Here is a 19,943-nt window from a genome sequence, read left to right as displayed (position 1 = left end):
AATTTTACATTCTTTAGTAAGACAACCCCGAGGCACCATGACAAATTGGACAAAATGGTCTAGAAAGTTCTCCAACTCAGATCCGCAAATCAGCAGTTGTTGTTTTTTTAAATCACTTCTTTCTCCAAGTGCCTCAGCTTTGAGGAATGTGTGTTTCTGGATGAAGAAGTGAGCGTTAGCACTACTGGAAAGAAATCACCTATTTTCTCTATTAATTCATCTGTATTCTGGTTTTTAGGCTGTTTCCCACGAGGTAGGTTAGTTTGAATCTTTGACTGGCACTGACTACTCTTTGATGAACTATAAATTCAAGGTTCTGAAATGAAAAACAGGAAAAAAATTCCATTGGTTTTCTATGGATTTTCCTACAGTTTTCTTACAAAGATGTCTCCCCAGGAGCAATACAAAGAAAGCCAGGCTGCTGTGAAGTCTCCCACTGCCGTTGCAGATGCTGGCCCTCTGCCTCAAATGCCTTTTTCGTCTTGCCTCTTAAAAAATCTTCCCTCCTCCTTTGAAATACAACTTCAAAAGCTCTCAGTTCTTTTCAGAAATCAGTCTAGAATCCTCCAACCAAAATCCATCTCTTATTTTTTGAAACTTCCATATAATTTTCCACATACCACCATTCTATTCATTATATAGTAACTCCTAGACAATTCTCTTCTCTCATTTAGCCGACAAGAGGCCAACCCCGTAGATGAAGTCGGGGTGACCTTCGGTATCCCAGCACCTACTACAGCCCTTGGAATAGGAAAGTAATCCTCAATAAATGTGTGTCCCAGTGAGATTTGAAAACCATGCAATCTCCTTTGAACACTGTAGCCTTGAGGAAGACGTAAGAAGATGACGAACACTTATTAGAGCCGTTTCCTTGAAAAGCTTAACTGAAATCATGATTGTTGCATCGAGTTCATGCTAAGTTCACCGAACTTGATGCATTACAATTAAATTTTCTATTTTAACTTTTTCTTTGCTTGTAATTGGTTTCTCCACGTTCATTACAACCTTCCACTTACAGAATCATAGGACTCCTCATTTAATAGTGAGAAAAACAAAGCCTCAGAAAGTCAATGGATTTACCACCATTCACACAGCCTAGTGGGGGAGGCGGGCTAGAACTCTGGCCCTCCGAGCCCCTTTGTAACTCTTCTAGTCAACCAAGGTGCTAAGTTTTCTTTTCTCAATGACAAAACAATAAAATGCAAGCACATGTTCATCCAGCCATACTGGCTGCCCCAAATACAATGAGATATTGCACTGACCATAGTCTGTGTTTTCTGGCTCCCAGCAATTTGATGGCCAAAAGTAGGGTGTCTGTGAAAAGAAGTAGAACCCAGGTTAGACACATAAACAATTAAAACAGTTTTTGGTTGATGAGCTGTGTTTATATTTAGCAACTATCTAGAATAGTTCACTAAGGATATGTTTGTAATCCAGAAAAGGTACCCAGAGAGGCAATGTAAAGTTTTTCTTCTACGTTTCCTTTGCTGAGCGATGGTTCGGCCCCCAAATATGTGCAGCACCAACAGGTATTGAAAATGTCTTATATGGAGAGTTTTATGCTAAGTGAAATAAGCCAGTCAGAGAAAGGCAAGTACCATATGACCTCACTCATAGGTGAATTTACTAAACAAGATAAACTGATGAACAAAATGGAACCAGAAGCATGGATACATGGAACAGACTGGCTGATGCCCAAGTGGAGGGGTGTGGGGGTGACTGGATAAAGGAGGTGAAGGGATTAGCTAAAGAACATATATGCATACCCCCTGGGCATGGACAATGGTGTGGTGAAGACCAAGGGAGGGGAAGGCGCAGGTGGGTGAAGGTGGGAAAAGGGGGAGGGAAGGGGGACATCTGCAATAATGTCAACATTAAAAATTTCTAAATAAAAAATAAATAAAATGTCCTACATCTGCTGCAACTTTATGTCAACTGCCATAAAGGTAAAAGGTCTGATTGCATTAATCAAACAAAAAGTTTGAATCCACAAAGAGTGAAAGTAGAGTATGATATTCTAAAGACTCAGGATAAAACCTGTTTAAATATAACACATTGTTTTCTATGATTAATGTATCCCAACACTGTCGTCAACAGATCCGAAAACTCGACCTTGGGTCAAACTCTTTCCCTGAGGTCTGGCAATCATTTGCCTGGCTCCATTAATGATATACTGCAGCTTTTAACTTTATCCAACCAGATGAAAAGAACCTTTCCCCCTCACTTTAAAAACCATTTCTTAATAAAGACACTTATTGCTCTAAATTTCTAAACTGTGCAAACCAGAGATCATTTTTTAAACTTATAATGTCTTAGTTGATTGATGTGATTACCAACAGACCGAAGTCCGAATCTGTGAAATTCTAGAAACTGGTGGACGAAGCTGCAAAGAAAATGTCTGATCAGGAAAACCTTACTGTCATCATCAACATTTTGTATGTTCTAAAAGGGCTTTTCCATCTCTGCTAGCTGGACAGGCTTGGCTCCGGACCATGAGACAATTCAATGACCACTCCATCAAACTCTGTTTTGTCGGATGATGGTGACACCCAATGGAACAGTGACTGCAGACTTTAGCTTGTGGACTTCACTGTATTTATTAGTCAATTATATTAACTACCCATGTATAACTGGCACATGTAATCTCTGATCACCTATTTGACAATTCTACCTTCTAGAAGAGGGATTCTCAAGAAGGGGAATAATTGGGGGAGAGCTGTTTGTTTCTGGGGAGAGCATTCCAAGCTGTTCAGACTCCCAGGGGTTTCTGATTTCCTCTCAGCTGTTCTTGGCCATTGCTGTGGAACCAGAGGGAAAGCTACTGAGAGTAGTTTTGTACACATGTGAACAAGACGGCAGCAGAAATTTAGGGAGAAAAAGGTGGAACCATCAGACAAGGAGGACATCAAGGCCTTACACGGGCCCCCTTCTCACCTGAATCCCATTTGACTCTGTAGGAGATGAATCTTTGAAGATTTGACTTCTTAGAAATAAGATTGGGTGAAGATTCCAGGGAAACCACTGGGGAACAAAGTAATGAAAGTCTTGCTTTCATGTGGGCTGCTGGATTTTGAGATACTTCTCATGGAGTTCATCATTCCCTTTGGGTTGCTGCTTTATTTTGGGAGGTGCGTGTGTGCGTGTGTGTGTGTGTGCGTGCGCACACAAATCTATTTATCTAACTTTAAAAATACCTATTCTAGTTAGATTGGTCATGTATATACTTTCATTTCCTTCAAACCACCAGGTATTCTTGCTGCATTCTTATAATTCTTCTTTATTCTTTTATCATTTAGTGAGAATTTCCTGAACGTAAAAATAAAAGACTGAAGCTATTGTATTCTGTAATATTATGTGGAAATGTCATAAATCCAACATTCTTCGCAAATATTGTAAGATTTTTCTGAGGAAAAATAGTTTGATTTATAGTAAAAGGTAATTTAATAAATAGCAAACGGTTGTAGTTTGCTGGAATTTAAAAGTGTACTTTCACAGTCTGCATAGAGTTTAGGACATTTTAATGTGTGTGTTGGCTTCTTTAGCTATGATAAAACTGATCCCAAACTGCCCAGCCATTTCTTAATAATCACTGGCACATTTTTAATGTAATGAAAGTCATCAAAGGGACCTGGAAAATGATGTCAGGTCTCAATTCCAATCAGCTAAGAAAGGGTAATGAGACAATTGCAAGTTTACATTAATACAAAATCACACGATTAACAATGTACTAAAAATGGAGACAAATTTACATATTGTTGCATGCCAATGAAATTAAGTGAAGAGCTCTGTTTGTCTCAAACTCATGCCCTGAAGCTTTTTCTAACCTGAGGGTTAGAATCTCAATTATGCACTGGAAGAACTGTAAACATGATAGGACAAGTTTTCCATTTTAATTCATGATTTTTAAAATCCTTCCAAGGAGTTGAATTTCAGTTCAATGTCAGAAAGAACGTTCTGCTTCTTGGAACCAACTCCCCAAATGGAAGGGTGCACTGTGAACAATTATGTGTGTTCTATTATTAGAGCCGTTGAACTAGAGACTGATTGATGTCTTGGTCGATATTATAGCAGGAAGTCAGCTTTTCCTGACTTTTCTGTCAGTTTTGCTTTTTAAATCTTGGTTTTAAGATTCTATGATTAAGACATTTAAACCTTGTTTGCTTACTCATTTCAGTCTGAAAAATTAGTAAATTATGCTAAAGGTTGCAAATTAAGCTAATTGAAGTCATCATCTCTAACTCTGAGCCATGTCTGAACTAGTTTGTTTAAGAAAAAAATTTTGAATTAGATAATTCTCAGAGATAGACTACATTCAATGCTTTCCTTACAGACAATGTTTTTTTATACCTGCATTATTTTACTTTTAATATTGTGAATATGGATGTTTATATTTTTATTTAAAAAAACCCTTTCATTCAGAATTGTGAGAATTTTCTTAAGAAGTTTACTGGAAGCTTTTACTTAGAGTCTCTATATAAAAACTGTATAAGAAAATAATATATGGAAAATGTCATCCTGCAATAGAAAAATAACTCCCTTAAAGGTCAAAAAGTGTTAGCAGCAGAGGAATAATTTGCTAATCACCAAGAATTTTTATTTATTAAAATGCTAACCTTCGGAACCCAAGTTACTCTAAGTTAATAAGCTGTTTTAAGCTACTATTACTTTGAGTTTAACTTGAAAGCATAAAGTCCCATTATTTGAAAGCCTTTTAAAATAAAGTAATTTAAGTAATTTAAATTGCTTGAATGCTTTGGTCAGTAGCACAGTTTTATGATATTGCTTTGTCTCCTGACGACTCCATGCAAAAAGTCCTATGATTATTTGTCTTGGATAAAAGAGTCAAAAGGAAGTGGTAAGAGAGTATTCTAAAGCGGACGGTAATCTCTGAGAACAATTCTAAAAAACACATTCTCTCTTTGTTTTAAGCTTTCCCAAGCCATTTGTTAGGCACGCAAATTATTATCCAGTCATTCATGTAGATACAGAACATCTAAAAATATTCAGAACAAATGAGAATAATGCTCCAATGTCTGAAAGTGGGACCATGGGGAGCATCCTCTAAAAACATCTACAGGAATTAACCTAGACTTTGAACTCTGGTGTTTGGTGCGTCCTAATTTTATAGGCTAGAATCTACTAGTCAGTCATTAATGAATCATAAAGTCTAGTAAAATGTAGTACGCACTTGAGATAAATCATTGTGAACTCAAGTACTGTCAATTGCGTGCTCAATGACTCAAATTGGAGTCTACAATCATTTCCTGACACAACAGTACCCCATCTCATTAGAAAAATGACCTCGAATGACTCTTGTCAATTCACAAATTATCTGTGGTGTCCTCTTATCTCAGATGAGTTCAGACACATAAAGCACCATGCATATCAGTCTTCAGAGACTTTTAGAAGGGCCTCAGGTACGAGCCTCAAGAATTCTATGAAAGTTTGCTTGGACTGAAGATGATTCTGGATTACAGGTGGGGTCCAGAGCATCGGAAATTTAGTAGCTAAAATGTAACTTACAGATAAGGAACTCTCCTATCTTCCCGAATTCCATGAAGTGACTCTGAATTTCTCTCAAGCCTTTTATATAAAATCTAACTTTAGTCATTGTAGAATCTAGCTTTCACAAATCATCTAAACTAAGCTCAGGCCATGCTTCTTTGTTCATGGTTCTTATGTCTTAAATTTAACAGTTTCTAACCAGCCTAAGTTAAATAAGTGATCATTTTCAAGTTTCCTGTAAAAACAATTAACAAACAAAATACAGATGTATTAAAGAATATTTTCATTGAACTTACTTGGAAGCGGTAAAAGGTGCCATCGTCCTTGAGCGTGAGGACGTGATCTGAGATTGGAAAGAAGTAGCCATGGGCTGCCATCAATGTCCCCAGATGGAGTGCCTCCACTGTTCCAGGGAAACAAAGAAAAATACGTGAAAACCTTTCTAAGTGGTCGATTTACAGAACTGCAGGGCTTTGTTGTGTTTTTTCGAGCACGTTCTCGCAGCCAAAAAACATTGTTTTGTACTTTTCCATCTTTTTCATGAGGGACTAAGACGGGTCTGGTTGCTGGTAGTGACTGTGAAGTGATTAATGCAACCCCGTGATGACCAGCCCACAAAAACACAACCTGATGGAACATCGAAACCAAAAGATTCTTCTGAAATCACAGAATCTGATGCCTTCATTTTATAGACGGGACATAATTGGCTCTGTGTTCATGGTCATCCACACATCCACAAACAAATCCATTTGGCATTTATATAGCACTTTAAACTTTTAAAAAGTGTTCCCACTTGCATCACCCCCTGCTTATATCACCAATAGCAAATACTATAAGCGATTTTTCCAATGGATCATTATGATGTGATGCTAATGGGTAATGTTAAGGCATCTAGAAGCATTTATGCCGTACTAAGTGAGCCTACAGTCCTATCATTGCCCAAACTACTCTAGCTTTTACTATTCTATATACAGTATTCTAGGTATGGGCAAGGAAGAGGCTTATTTGACAATGAAAACATTATATTTTCCCAACAGGCTGGGAAATAGAACATAATACCGTAATTGTCATACTCCGCCTACAGCAGCCAACAACTTCTTCCAACAAAGGACTAATAAAATTTGATTAATAGAGTTATCACTGCATTTGTGCTGGGATGACATAAGTTTGCTAATTTGAAGTCTAAACTGTGCAGAACAGATTTTTATTCTAACATGAGCGTATATGTATATAGAAAATACCAAAAAGTTAGATTTCTTTATGTTTGTGTATCTTTATACACAGTTTATTTATAGATTTATTTCTATTTCTTAGACAAGTAGCTAGAATGGTCTTCACTCTAGGATTCTCTCAGTAGTTCCAGAACTATCTATGCCTCTAGCCATCGATGATGGGAGCTGAGACACTCGGCCAGTACTGAGTCCCCAAGCCGCTAAGCTAAGCATAAGAATCTTCCCCTCCAGACCTATATTGGCTAATAATAAAGTAATTGTTAAATTTTATTTGTTATGTGTTACTATGATGCCTCTTTTAATTGTTATCTAACATCTTGCAAACATTTCATTGCTAACTTCTCCCTCCAGCCTTTCACTGTGCTGTTCTTGTCAATAATAAAGGACACCTGTCCGTCACCCTCTCGGTCACGTGCCTGGAAGACTGTGACTGAGTGTCTCAGTCACCTTCTCCACACTCTCCATCAAGTCCTTGCCTGCGCAGAATGATCTTTTTCTACAAAGGAGCACTTTTCATCAAATATATATATTCATGATTTCCACATCCTTTTAATTCAAAGTCAAAGACTTCTCACAGCCTGTGTTGCCTACAACTATATACTCAGATATTTTGTGATTCTTACAAAAACTCTAGAGTTAGTGTGATGTTGTAGAAGAAAAAAAACACCTTTGTGATACCCACTAGCTTTCGTTACTTAGATTTTCTGTGCCTCTCCCATCTATTAATAGAGGTTATCACAGCCACCTTGCAGAGTCCGTATGAGACTCAAATAAGAATTTACGTATAGAAGCTGGAATGGTGCCTTCTGCATGGTGGATACTCAATAACTACTGTGCCTGATTATTTACATACTGAACGATTTTTACTTTTCTTCGAAGTACTTCCAGGAAATCCACTTCCATAAATTTGCCTTCAATTAAGCTGAGTGAGGGAAGCTGGCGGTCCAAATTAGCATCAGCCATTTGCATCTCCTATTTTATAGATTATCTACAAAATTAAAATGGTAAGAGGATCTTTGAGGATTGCTGGCCCATCTCAGTGAGCAGGTGCTTGTAGCCCTTGGTCTTGGTCTGAGTCCCTGGAACCTCTTTGTCAGGTAGCACTGGGCAGGAAAATGTATTACATCCATCTGAGGATTTCAAAATCAGGTTGCCCACCCATCTCGTGGCAGCTGCCGTTATTCATTTTATACCCAGGAGTCTGTGGCCTAGGAAAATGTTATCACCAGTATTTTCCAGAAAGAGAAATTGAGTTACGGCACGTGAGGAAGTCTGTGGAGTACAGACACAAAGAATAAGGATAAATAGTAAAGAGCTTCTGAACTCTGTAGGAAAGAGGTGACCGGAAACAAAAAGACACCAGAAAAGGGTTGAACGGCAAAGTGCTGATGAGAACTAGAGAAATGGACAGAAAATACATCAGAAGCACATGAACACGAGCAAGCTCTTACCCTGGGCAACTGTGAGATACTAACTCTAGGACACATCACAGCTTTCTAGGGGGCCCGGCGCATGTCTGCAGGTTTCGTTCAGGCCTCGCTGCCATCACTAGACCAAGTGTGTGTTGAAAAGAGTAATAGTGAACCATCTAGTAACTTCCATCTCTGTTTTTTATTTGAATAGACAATACTCTATTTTTGTTTGATGTGATCATATAAATTCTCATTTCACTGCCCTGCCAAGAGGCATTCATGCTCCACAGTTTTATTAATAGGAAAAAATGGTTTTGATAAATTTTTTAAATGGCTAGACTTCAATAGATATATATTTGTGGGGTACCAATAAGGTCAAAATTTAGTTTCTACATGGCTCACGTATACTTTAGATATAGAGTTCAAAGCAAACTATTAAACTTACTATGTAAAAGGACTGAACTTCTAATAAACATTATAAAATGACTTTGAGATAAAGTAACCTGGGGACACTGAGATTACAGAAGTCAAATTTATCTGTCACGGGGCTTTGAGAGACAGATAAATTCTCAGATGAAAAATCAGGGACTTGGGGTAAATATTCTGCTTCATCTAAGACTGTAAGCTTAGGACAGCAATAACAAAAGGAGCAATGAACCAGTATTTGCCGAATGGGTGAATATGTAAGCTTATGAGTAAATGACACAGAAAGAATATAAAAACATATACTGCATGAAAAACACTAAATTTTCCATTGTGACGAGGAGGAGCTTGCTTAGCTCTTCCAAGATTATATGAATGTTTAAAATCTTTTTTTCAAAATACTTCTATAAGCTTGTGAGGCGAGGCTATAGTAGGCGATTGACTATGGGGACAATACTAGTGATACAAGTGGCATAAATGCCACTAAGGATCCTGCAGCGGGCATGAGGCCGTGCTCTCAAGGTTGGATTATTTGTTGACAGTGACAAACATGCAGCTACACTTCCCCTGGTCCTGCTGCTCCCAAATCTCAGCACAGTTTTAATCTAATAAGAAGCTGGGGGACCACCGGTGGTCTCGGAACAGAGTGTTGCAGGTTTAATGAGGAATCCATCGGGATCGCCCCCAGCAAGGGCGCAGCAGATGGCTCCGCAACATTACGCTTCTCTCTCGGCAAAATAATCGCTAATTAATCTTCTTGTCCATGTGTCATTCACATCACCCACACAGCTAAGTAAACTTCAACAACAAACCCAGCCTGAGATTTCAGTTTATTTTTTCATTTGGGCAGTCAAGCCACGGAGCAGCTGACAAATAAAAATCCATTTCCAAACAACTGTGACTATGTGACCGGCCTAGTGTAGTTTTGTTAAGTCTGATGCATTCGTGGTGTAGCTTCACCCCTAAAGCAATAGAGTTATCAAAATCCTTTGAAAGCCAAATAAAAAGAAATCCACATGACATAACTTGTCTTTGGACAACTACTTCAGAAAGTTAATAGGATTAAAGTCACGTTATGAAAGAGGTCTGTGCTATTCAGTTCCATATTTCTATGCATAGAAATATATATTTTCAGTTCTACATTTACAACATATTTTTCAGAACTCAGTAATATTGTTTCTGTTCAGAAGTCCCGCTCCTGGCAACTTCATTCCTTTTGCAATATAGGTCATAAACGGGAAGTGATGGGAAAATGCTTCTGAGTCAAGAACATAATAATTTAAAAATCACGCTAAATCCTACGTTTCTATTCCCATAATGAGTTATTTACTTTTATTTTACGTGTCTGTATTAACAAATGTGATTGTTTCAGTATCAGCACGGTCAGTATATGGGGAGAAGTATTTTAGATGGAAATCTACTCAAAATGGGGTGGGGGAACAGTTGAGGATAAGGTACCGAGGAAAGAGAAAAGCTAAAAAGTGGACAGAGGAAAGTTACAAAACAGTAAAACAGGCATCGTCATGACGATTCTGAGTCATGAGGCAAAGACTTGAACTTGCTGTTCTCTATTTAAGAAGCCAGGGAAAGTGGCCATTTCAGAAATACTGGGAAAAAATTGCACTTTTTTTTTAGAATTGGCATTTGAAAAGGTAAGTCATGTGGAAAACTCACATAGGCAGAACATTTCATTCCCCAACAAGGCCAAATAAAAGTGATATATTACTATCTTTAGGAATTTCTGAGGTCAGTCTATTTTCTCAATAGTAGGAGTTATTGAAAGAAGTATTTGGGCCCAGCTGGGTGTGGCTCAGCGGTCGAGCGCCGACCTAGGATCCAGGAGGTCGCGGTTCGATTCCCGGTCAGGGCACAGGCCCGGGTTGTGGGCTCGATGCCCAGCAGGGGGCGTGCAGGAGGCAGCCGATCAATGACTCTCTCATCATTGATGTTTCTCTCTCTCCCTCTCTCCCTTCCTCTCTCTGAAATCAATACAGACATATTAAAAAAAAAGTAGTAGTATTTGGGCTTTTGTCTTTTTATTGTTAACATCATTTCCACACTGATAAACTAAACACTGTTTGCTTTCCAGCTATAACTCATCAAGATACAGAAGGCCTAATACGGTGTGACATGAAATAAATCATGCGAAAGAGATTTTGCTAGGAAGAAATAAAAACAGAAGTGTAATTTAAACCAACTGTGAGGAATGCACAGGTAATTAAAACAGGTAGATAAGCTTCCTAAACGAAGGAGCAGAGCACAGAGGGGAAGCAGCCAGTCTGTGCAAGCCTGCTGCCGGGGTCCGAATCCTGACTCCCTCATTTGCTACTCGGACAGGAGAAGTACCTTCCCTGGGCCTGGGCCCTCATCTGTAAAATGAGGATAGTAAAATACTGACGTCAAAGGTTTGTTGTGAGGATCGATTGAGATAATATGTGCAGTTCACTGGGAGTAACATGGTCATAAATCAATGGTCCTTATTGCACACACAGGATAGAACAGTCTAGTTGCCTAATATTAGTAGGTGTGACACGTTAAGTAATTACTTAAACATGAAAAACACATCAGAAATTTAAGAGAGACATATGCAATACAGATGTGGGGAACTGGTTTAAGATTTATGCTATATAATAACTATATAATATCAGGAGGTTCATTTCATGGATATCACTCTGTATTACCGGTAGTTCCATCCTTGTGCAAAATGAGCTTCACTTTAACAAGATTTATAGGTAAGACAGATGCATAGGATAGTATTCAGATGAGGGAAAAATCATATTGAACTCATCTAAGAGCAGTATAAGGACACTGGAACCACCACAAAAGCCAAGGCAATAACAAATTATAGTGGAAAGTCAGCACAGAAAAATTTCCACCAGCTAGTCTTGCTGAATGAGTTGGAAGGAAGGTGGGGCACTGAGTTAACTTAAATAGACAGAGGTTTCCATTGCACATGTTGCTTCAAATCAGAGATAGCCCATGTGTGCATCACAGAAAACACACTCAATTGCCAAGTCTTAGGTTTGAAGTCTAATCCTGGTTTAGTTCTGCAACTGTTTATCTTGAGTGAATCGTCTCACTTCCATAGACCTTAGGGTTGGCTTGGCAAATGCATGGGTGAGTTGCCAAAGTCTTTCCAACTCCGAGGACGGCCTGGTGTGCAATCAACCCTCAAACTGGAAGTTGTGACAGAAATGCTGTCACCCTTATTTTGCTTCTTTGGGTCAAAGGGAAATTGATTTTTGTTTCTCCCTCAGATACTCTTGCCTTGTTCATGCCTTCATACTCCAACAACAAAGAAAAAATGTGCAATATGAAATACAATAGTTGGTTTGAATTTCAGTTGCCTAAAACTCAATCTTCACGATGACCTAAGGTTGCTACGGCCAAGAATTTTGTGTGCATAGAGTAAATGTAATAGTTATTTCAAATAAATAGAAACTGGATTGATTACCGATATCAGAAATGAGAGAAGGGTCATTATTATTGACTCATGGACATTAAAAAAATAATAAAGGAACACTACGAACAACACTATGCCCACAAATTTGGTAACTTTGGTAAAATAAATCAACTACTTGAAAGACATAATTTACCAAAACCACACGAGGAGAAATGGGTAAACTGAATAGCCCTGTCTCTAACAAAGGGATTGAATCAATCATTAATAATTTTCCCAACAAGAAAGCAATGAATCCAGATAGTTTAGCAGGTAGTTCTACCAAATGTTTTAAAAAGAAATGACAGCATTTCTATACAGTCTCTTCCACAAAAGCAGAAGCAGAGGGAGCACTTCCTAACTCAGTCTACAAGGCCAGCATTACCTTAGTACTATGACCAGATAAAGACATTACAAGAAAGGAAAAATGACAGACCATAGAAACAAAAACCCTCAACAAAATATTATCAAATAGAATTCAACAATTAACAAAAATATTATTTACCACAATCAAGTGGACTTATTCCAGATATGCAAGCCTGATTCACTGTTTGAAAATTAATGTAATCCACTGTATTAATAGTCTCAAAATGGAAAGTTATATAGTCATATAAACTGGTGCCAAAAACATAGAAAAACATGTAAGCATAGAAAAACCCCCACACCCATTTATGATTTAAAAAGTATATTCTTAGCCAACTAGGAAAAGAGAACCTTCATAACTTGATGAAAAATCTCTCTAAAAAACTTGAGTTAACGTCCTTGCTAATGGTAGCAACTGGGTGCTTTCTTTCTAGTCTTTGTGGTGTTCCTCCCCAAACCCATAACCCCAGTCTAATCATGAGATGAAACAGCAAACAAATCCCAATTCAAAATATCTCCCTACTACATCTCAAAAATGTCAAGGTCATCAAAACAAAACCACTGAGAACTAGCTGGGAGGAAGTTACATGACAACTCTATGTGATGTGGTATCTTGGATGGGACCCAGGGACAGAAAAAGGGCATTAGGGCCCGGCCGGGCTGGCTCAGTGGTTGAGCACTGACCTAGGATCCTGGAGACCGCGGTTTGATTCCTGGTCAGGGCACATGCCCAGGTTTCGAGCTCGATCCCCAGCAGGGGGCGTGCAAAAAGCAGCCGATCAATGACTCTCTCATCATTGATGTTTCTCTCTCTCTCTCTCCCTCTCTCTGAAATTAATAAAAAAGTTTTTTTTTTTTTAAAAAAAGGGCATTAGGTAAAAACAAAGAAAATCTGAATAAAGTATGGATTTCCGTTATTAATATATCACTACTGGTACATTAGTTGTGACAAATGTATCTTACTAATGCAAAGCATTACTAACAAAGGAGCTGGAGGTGGGAGAGTGAAGGCAGTAATCGATATGAACATTATTCAGGACCATGGTAGAACCGGCATTGTTTTCAAGCGCACAGAAGAAAGTCAATAGAACAGGAGAGAGAAAAGCTGCTTCGGTCACCTCCCCAAAGGGCTTCCAGCCTGGCTGCCTTCTGATCCCTTCTCCACAATATTGTCGTTTGATCTTTTACAGAACAAAGCCTAACCTTGTGTTTGTTGTAGGGATCAAAGATAACGCAGCCAAAGTATCTAACGCAGTACCTGGGAACATAGTAGAAACCACCAAAGGTGGGTTATTGTTTTGACACTTTCAAAATTAAACCTAATTCAAAGGTTTCACCTTCTGCCCCTTCTCACCATGGCCCCACTCACTCCTTAATGATGTCCGACAGGGCAGCTTCCACGAATCACTCTTCTACAAAGAGCCTGTGCCTCGGGGCCCATCCAGCCCAAGTCCTGCCTTGACATTTGCTCACCCATTCTTCTACTCAAAATGCATCTCACAGAGCAGACTGGTATTCACTTCTGAGCCTTTAATTTAGCCTTTATTTATATCCACAAAAGCATCCTTTTTGAGTGTCTCCACCAGGTGAAATTCTACGCAATCCCCTGGGTTCACCCAAATGCAGCCTCCCTCATGGGGTTTTTCTGATTCCCAGAGGAGGGAGCCCCCAGGGCCTGATGTCTGACTGTGACTATGTTCCCGGTATTGGTCTTTCCTATTATTTCATAAAGATCCTGAAAGACAGCAGCTCTGCGTAAGCTCGTTTTATTACCCTAGCCATGCATTTTACCCCTGGTATATGTGGGATCTATTATTTGTATTAAAATAAAGCTGGGGAAAGTGAATGTAACTTTAAAAAAGAGACTATCTATTTTTGAGTGTTCCCTTTGGTGCTTATAATAAATGCCCACTTTGCTTTGATACCAGGTATGATTAAAGTTTGCATTTGGGGCGGTGTTGATTTCAACAGACTGAATTCAAACAGCTGATGTCTTGATTTAAGCTGCACACCCAGTAGCTGCCCGAAGAATAAAGAACAGGAAAATGTGCGATTTTTTTGGTCAAGATTTCAAAATTGTTATTTTGTACCTAAAAAAAATCACAGTTTCCCATAAGAAACCTTGAGAATTTATTAAATTTCTGGAACAACAGAAGATAAAAAACGTCAACTGTCATCCTCTAAAACGAACACCTAGTATGAGCACAAAATTTATCTCAACCCGCCAGTCCACTTCTTAAAATGCAAGTACCTGCTTTGATACATCTGGAACAGAAAATGGCCAAAAGAGCAATTTCTTTTTCTTCCAGAAATCTTTGAACCTAACTTAAAAAAAAAAATCAAGTACAAAACTCAGCAAACTAATGGTACTTGAGGCTCATGGAACTTGACACCCTTTCCTTCCAAATATGATATAAATTAACCTAAGCTCAGTCCCTTAATTCTGCCCAGGTGAAGCAGTGGCCATGCTGCATCTCCCAACAGTCAGCTGAAGCCTCCCCAACAGGTTCAGAGGAAAATTCACTGAATCGAATTCTGAACGGACCTGACGATGCTGAGAAAAGAAAAAAAAAGCAAATATCTTTCATTCACGTGAAAAAAATGTCACTAATGAATTTTAGTTTACAAAAATGTGTGGCTGAAACGGTATAGGAAGTGCAGTTATGAATAAAGTTATGTTGGAGATAGAATCCATTCATTATATTACTTCTTGAGCATGTTCAGAATTTGAATTTGAGCGTTAACAGAAATTTTGAGATTGGGATAAAAGAGACGAAAGCTATGCATAACAATGGACCGACTCCGTACATTTTTATTCAACTAATTACTAAGATAACAAATTATTTTGATTATTTAGTTTTTGTTGATTACAATGGTGGGAGTAATAGAAATGATCTGTGAAGGAGTGCATGTAAAGGTAGCCAATTTGAACAGAAAGAGCAGAGTTCCTAGAAAAACACTGTTATTAAGGAATTTTAAGTCCACTATTTCCTTCAATTACGCAATGGAGGGAAACATACTGTATCAGAGAAATGGAAGTTTCACGGCAATATGTTGATGTGCCTTTTCACCTCCTCTGCCACCTCCCCTTCCCTTTCTTTTAGACCCAACAGTGATATCAATACCTGGGTGCACGCGGTATGTACTATACAGACGAATGACATCACGTTATATCTGCATTATAATAAAAATAATCTAAGATAAACTGGGAGTTCATTTTATCTTTAAGCGGGGGTCTTTAGAAATTTAAATATTATTATGATAATGTGTATTTTCACTTTCTTTCGAATAAAAACCATTCACACTATTGAGGTTCCAAAACATCTACCTTCGTTACTTTCCCAAGTGCTACCCTATATGACAATCTGCTCCCCTTCCGCTGGAGGCCAATCTTCATGGAAGAGTATTGCTCACGCGTGCTCCCTTCTTATTTCCACACCCTTCCTTAGCTCCCTGTACTCTGTCTCCTGTACCATAAGCTCTACTGAATATGCTCTTTCCAAAGGCTCACGAATGGCTTCTTCCTACAAAAGCCCTACAGCCCCCCCCCAACCCCCCCCCCAGTCCTCTCCCCTAACAAGCTACTGATGACTCTCTCTCCTGGAGCCCTGCTTGGCTTCCAACTCTACCCACCTCGCTGTCTTTCCCTCTGGCTCCCCAACTCTCCTTCCCTGCCTTTCTCTTCCCAACCTACTGCGAGGAAGTCTCTTAAAATCTCTTTGCTCTGACTCCCACTCTCCTTTGTCTATATTCTTTCTTCTTTGACAAGCTCATATAATTTCTTTGATTGCAAGTTTATAACTCCTTCACTCACTGAATCAGTACACTGGGAAATGCACTAAACTAGGCACCAGCCCTGTCCTTAGGAGGTTCATGGTCTACGTAACAGTCAAAAGAGGCAAACCAATGGTCATGCAGCCACGCAGTGTACTAAGAACTTCGGTGGGGTAAGCGCAGTATATTCTGGGGACACATTAATAGGACATCCGATCTAATCTTGGGAACTCAGGAACTTTTCCTGGAGGAGTGGATGTGTCATTTAAGTCCTAAATAGAAAAACAGAAGCTACGAAGCCAAGAGGAGGTTCCAAGAAAAGAAAGCAGCCCATGCAAACGTCTTTGTTCCAGAGCACAGAGTCACTTAACAAACGGCCAGCAATCTGGTGGCTGGAAGGAACAGTGTGGGCAACGATTTGTGATCCGAGCAGATGCCATGATAAACCGGCTACGTCAAAGGAAGGTTTTATAGTCAAGCTAAAAAGTTTGAGTTTTAGCCCAAGGGCAAAGGGGATCTATTAGAGTCGTTGAGATTCAGAAGGTACGTGCTGAGATCTGATTTTTGAAAAGACCATTTGAGATGCAGTGAAATGGATATGAGCTTATGGGGCAAGGGAGGAAGAGCGAACATGACTTGGAAGATTGTGGCACTTCCCAGGGAGATGTGACTGTGGCTGGATGAGGGGACCGGCAGCAGGGATGGAGATACGTGGACGGATCTGAGAGACGCTGAGGAAGAAAAGCCTTTACAGATTTAGGGATAAAACAATGATGATTTCGGATTTGTTGACTATATGAGATACCTCTTAAAAATGCAAGTGGGGTCTGGCCAGTGTGGCTTAGCAGTTGAGCGTCGACCTAGGATCCAGGCGATCGAGGTTCGATTCCTGGTCAGGGCACATGCCCGGGTTGCGGGCCCAATCCCCAGGCGGGGGGAGAGGGGGTGCAGGAGGCAGCCGATCAGTGACTCTCATCATTGATGTTTCTCTCTCTCTCTCCCTCTCTTTTCCTCTCTGAAATCAATAAAGATATATTTTTAAAAAAATGCAAGTGGGAATCTCTACTAGATAGCTGGTTTGGCTCAGTGGTTAGAGCGTTGGCCTGTGGACTGAAGGGTCCTGGGTTTGATTCTGGCCAAGGGCACATACCTTGGTTTCAGGCTCGATCCCCAGCCCCGGTTGGGGCGTGTGCGGGAAGCAACCAATCGATGTGTCTCTCTCCCATCAATGCTTCTCTCTCTCTCCCTCCCTTCCACGCTCTCTGAAAAGCAATGGAAAAAATGTCCTCAGGTGAGAATTAAAAAAAAAAAAAAAAAGTCTTTCATACTTTCCATAGTTTATTCCTGTTTATGGCACTGCATCAGTGACCAAAAACCTGTCAGGCTGCCATTGCACATCTGTTAGAAAATTAGGCATATTTATCCAATTTGGGAGCACGGTTGAGAGCTGGAAAGCAATTAATAATACTTAGGGTGCGTGTTTATAAAAAGGCAAGCGATGTAAATGTGCCTACTGTAGGGGAACCAGACACCCTTCTTCCATAATAGCTGCTCACTGTGCACCAGGCTGAGTAGAAATATCTAAGAGCAATTTGGGGTTTTGTTTGAGCCAAACACCTGCCATCTTTGTCTTTCTCCTACCCATCACCAACATAAACCTGTCATTCTAGAAAAGCTGACCTACTCACTTTCCCCGGCCTATAAGGAAAGAAATTTCTGCAACTGCTCCTTTTCTAAGCTGGAAGCAAGGGCTCTGACCTTGAATCTTGTTAAAAAGAAAGACTATCTGCAGGGTAGATGAACGCTTCTGAATGGCTTTACAGTTTTCAAAACTCTCTCAGAAAGAGAGCATAACCTAAAGCTGTTATTTCACTTAATAATATGATATTATTTTAGGCCTGGAGATAAATTTCCAACCCATGAGTTTCTCTTTTTATGAGACTCCTGTTATGTCCTTGCTGTGCCTTTGCTGGTTTTCCAGGGTGATGTATATTTCAACCCATAAATCATGTTTTGTTTCTAACAGGAGCTTCTAGTTGCTCATAAACTCTTTTTCTTCCATGGAATAAAAGCAGCTCTCTTTGGCTGCTTCAGAACATTTAGTGTTTTCCTGCAGTTGAATAACATCATTGCCTTTACTTAGAGAAGAAGGGATTATTTGAAACCTATGGATTGGTAGCCCTGGGGAGTTTCATCTTCTGATCTACAACTAAACACTTTCTGTGTCATGGGGGGTCATGGGAACCCAGGTAGGATTTTTCACAGATGTGAAAAATCTTGAACCATAGATGTGGAAATGTACCTTTACATAACATTAAATGAAATAGAAAAGATACAAACAGCCTATTTTATATTAATATTTTCTATGTTAAGTGTATTCGATTAAATAATATTCATTGAACACACACATGTGCCAGGCACACTGAAGACACCAGAGACAGGGCAATGGCCATGCAAAGTCCTACTTTCAAGTAACCCTTGAGAGTCTGAACCTGGCACTTCCTCTGCCCATGGGCAATCAGTAGGATTGAAGTGTTAAGGAAACCTGGCAGATACATTCCAAAAATTTGGTTTAGATAAAAAAAGCTGTTGTTTATAGAAAATGACATAAATTCCGATCTGAGCATGAGCCTCACATCAAATGAGTTAATCAGAGCTCTACGTGGTGCACACAGTGGACTCCAGTGGGCCTCGGAGCCCGGGTACAGTGAACACCGCAGGAGGAGACACTCTGGGTAATTCCAGAGGCCCCGATCACTTGGCTGATAATATAAAACTGCAAAATGTAAAACACATTTTGGTTTTATTAGACACGGAGGCTTCCTTGTTTACGGGGAAATTTTCAAAATTTAAAAAGTCGTATTATATGCTACATTGAGTTTCTGAGACTCATTATTTTAAAAAGGGTGATCTTTTTACTGTGAAAATGTTAATCTTTTCACTGTGAGAGCAGTAATCTAATGTGTGGTTTGCAACCAAATGGTAAGTGAAGAGAGGGGACGTTTGTGCCAAAGCAGGGTCACATTTAGCTCGCCGGGCTCCTACCAGCGCTCTTATCGCATCTTCTGTACTATTGTGGCTGCATTCCCTTTCATTCTCAGTGGCAATGAAAGGAAAAGCTCCGTGAAATATGCTATAGAAATAAAACAAACAGCACTGGTATCAACTCAGATATGGGGGGCGGGGGCACATCCGAATTCACTCCTTAGCTGAGCACAGAAAACACCGTGCTATCTTTTAGAAAAGATAAAGAGGCCTGACTTTTCAGACAGCTCTTCCACAACTGCCCGAGGCTTCCTGCGGATAACAGATATAATCACTAATAACCCATCCTTTTCAAAGTGGCTAATCCTGATGAATAGGCATATTTTTAGATGATATCCTATGCTCTCAGCCTTATTAGCTTTACCGAATCCTTTCTACTTTTCATTCCTTCTTTCCTTTCCTTCCTCCCTCCCTCTTTCCCTTCCTTTCCCTCCTTCCCTCTCTCCCTTCCTCTCCCAAAACAAAAACAAAAAACCAAAAATTCAAGTTGGTTTATAAAAGGAACATGTTTACAGAAAAAAAAGGGTAATAGAAAAAGCAAACAGGTCAGCTGGCTACAGAAAAATTAGATAATTCTTCGGGGCAATTGTGCTTTTCCACTTGGTCTGCAGAGTGGGCTTTATTTTTGTTTTTTTTCTAGGACAGAAACAGCAAGCTCTGCTACGGCAGGAAATGTCCCTAAGTGGAGTTAAAAAACTATTAAAGATATATTGATCTTGGTCATCAATATGCTGTTTAAGTTTTACAACA

At 39.5% G+C, this 19,943-nt stretch overlaps 1 protein-coding gene across 5 annotated transcripts in view; it reads right to left on the bottom strand.

Moving 5' to 3' along the window:
• Window positions 1-19,943, bottom strand: part of RGS7 (regulator of G protein signaling 7) — a 241,075-nt gene that overhangs the window by 59,251 nt on the left and 161,881 nt on the right. For all 5 annotated transcript variants that reach the window (XM_081123838.1, XM_081123840.1, XM_081123842.1 and 2 more), the window contains 2 exons: window positions 5,802-5,908; window positions 1,263-1,314 (listed from right to left, as the gene is read on the bottom strand). In XM_081123838.1, coding sequence (XP_080979964.1) covers window positions 1,263-1,314; window positions 5,802-5,908 — 159 coding nt within the window. The remainder of the gene's footprint in view (window positions 1-1,262; window positions 1,315-5,801; window positions 5,909-19,943) is intronic.

Source organism: Miniopterus schreibersii (genome assembly GCF_964146895.1).
Source record: "Miniopterus schreibersii genome assembly, chromosome: 21".
Lineage (NCBI taxonomy): Eukaryota > Metazoa > Chordata > Mammalia > Chiroptera > Miniopteridae > Miniopterus > Miniopterus schreibersii.
Note: the sequence above shows the minus strand (reverse complement) of the source record. Positions and strands in the feature narration are given on the sequence as shown.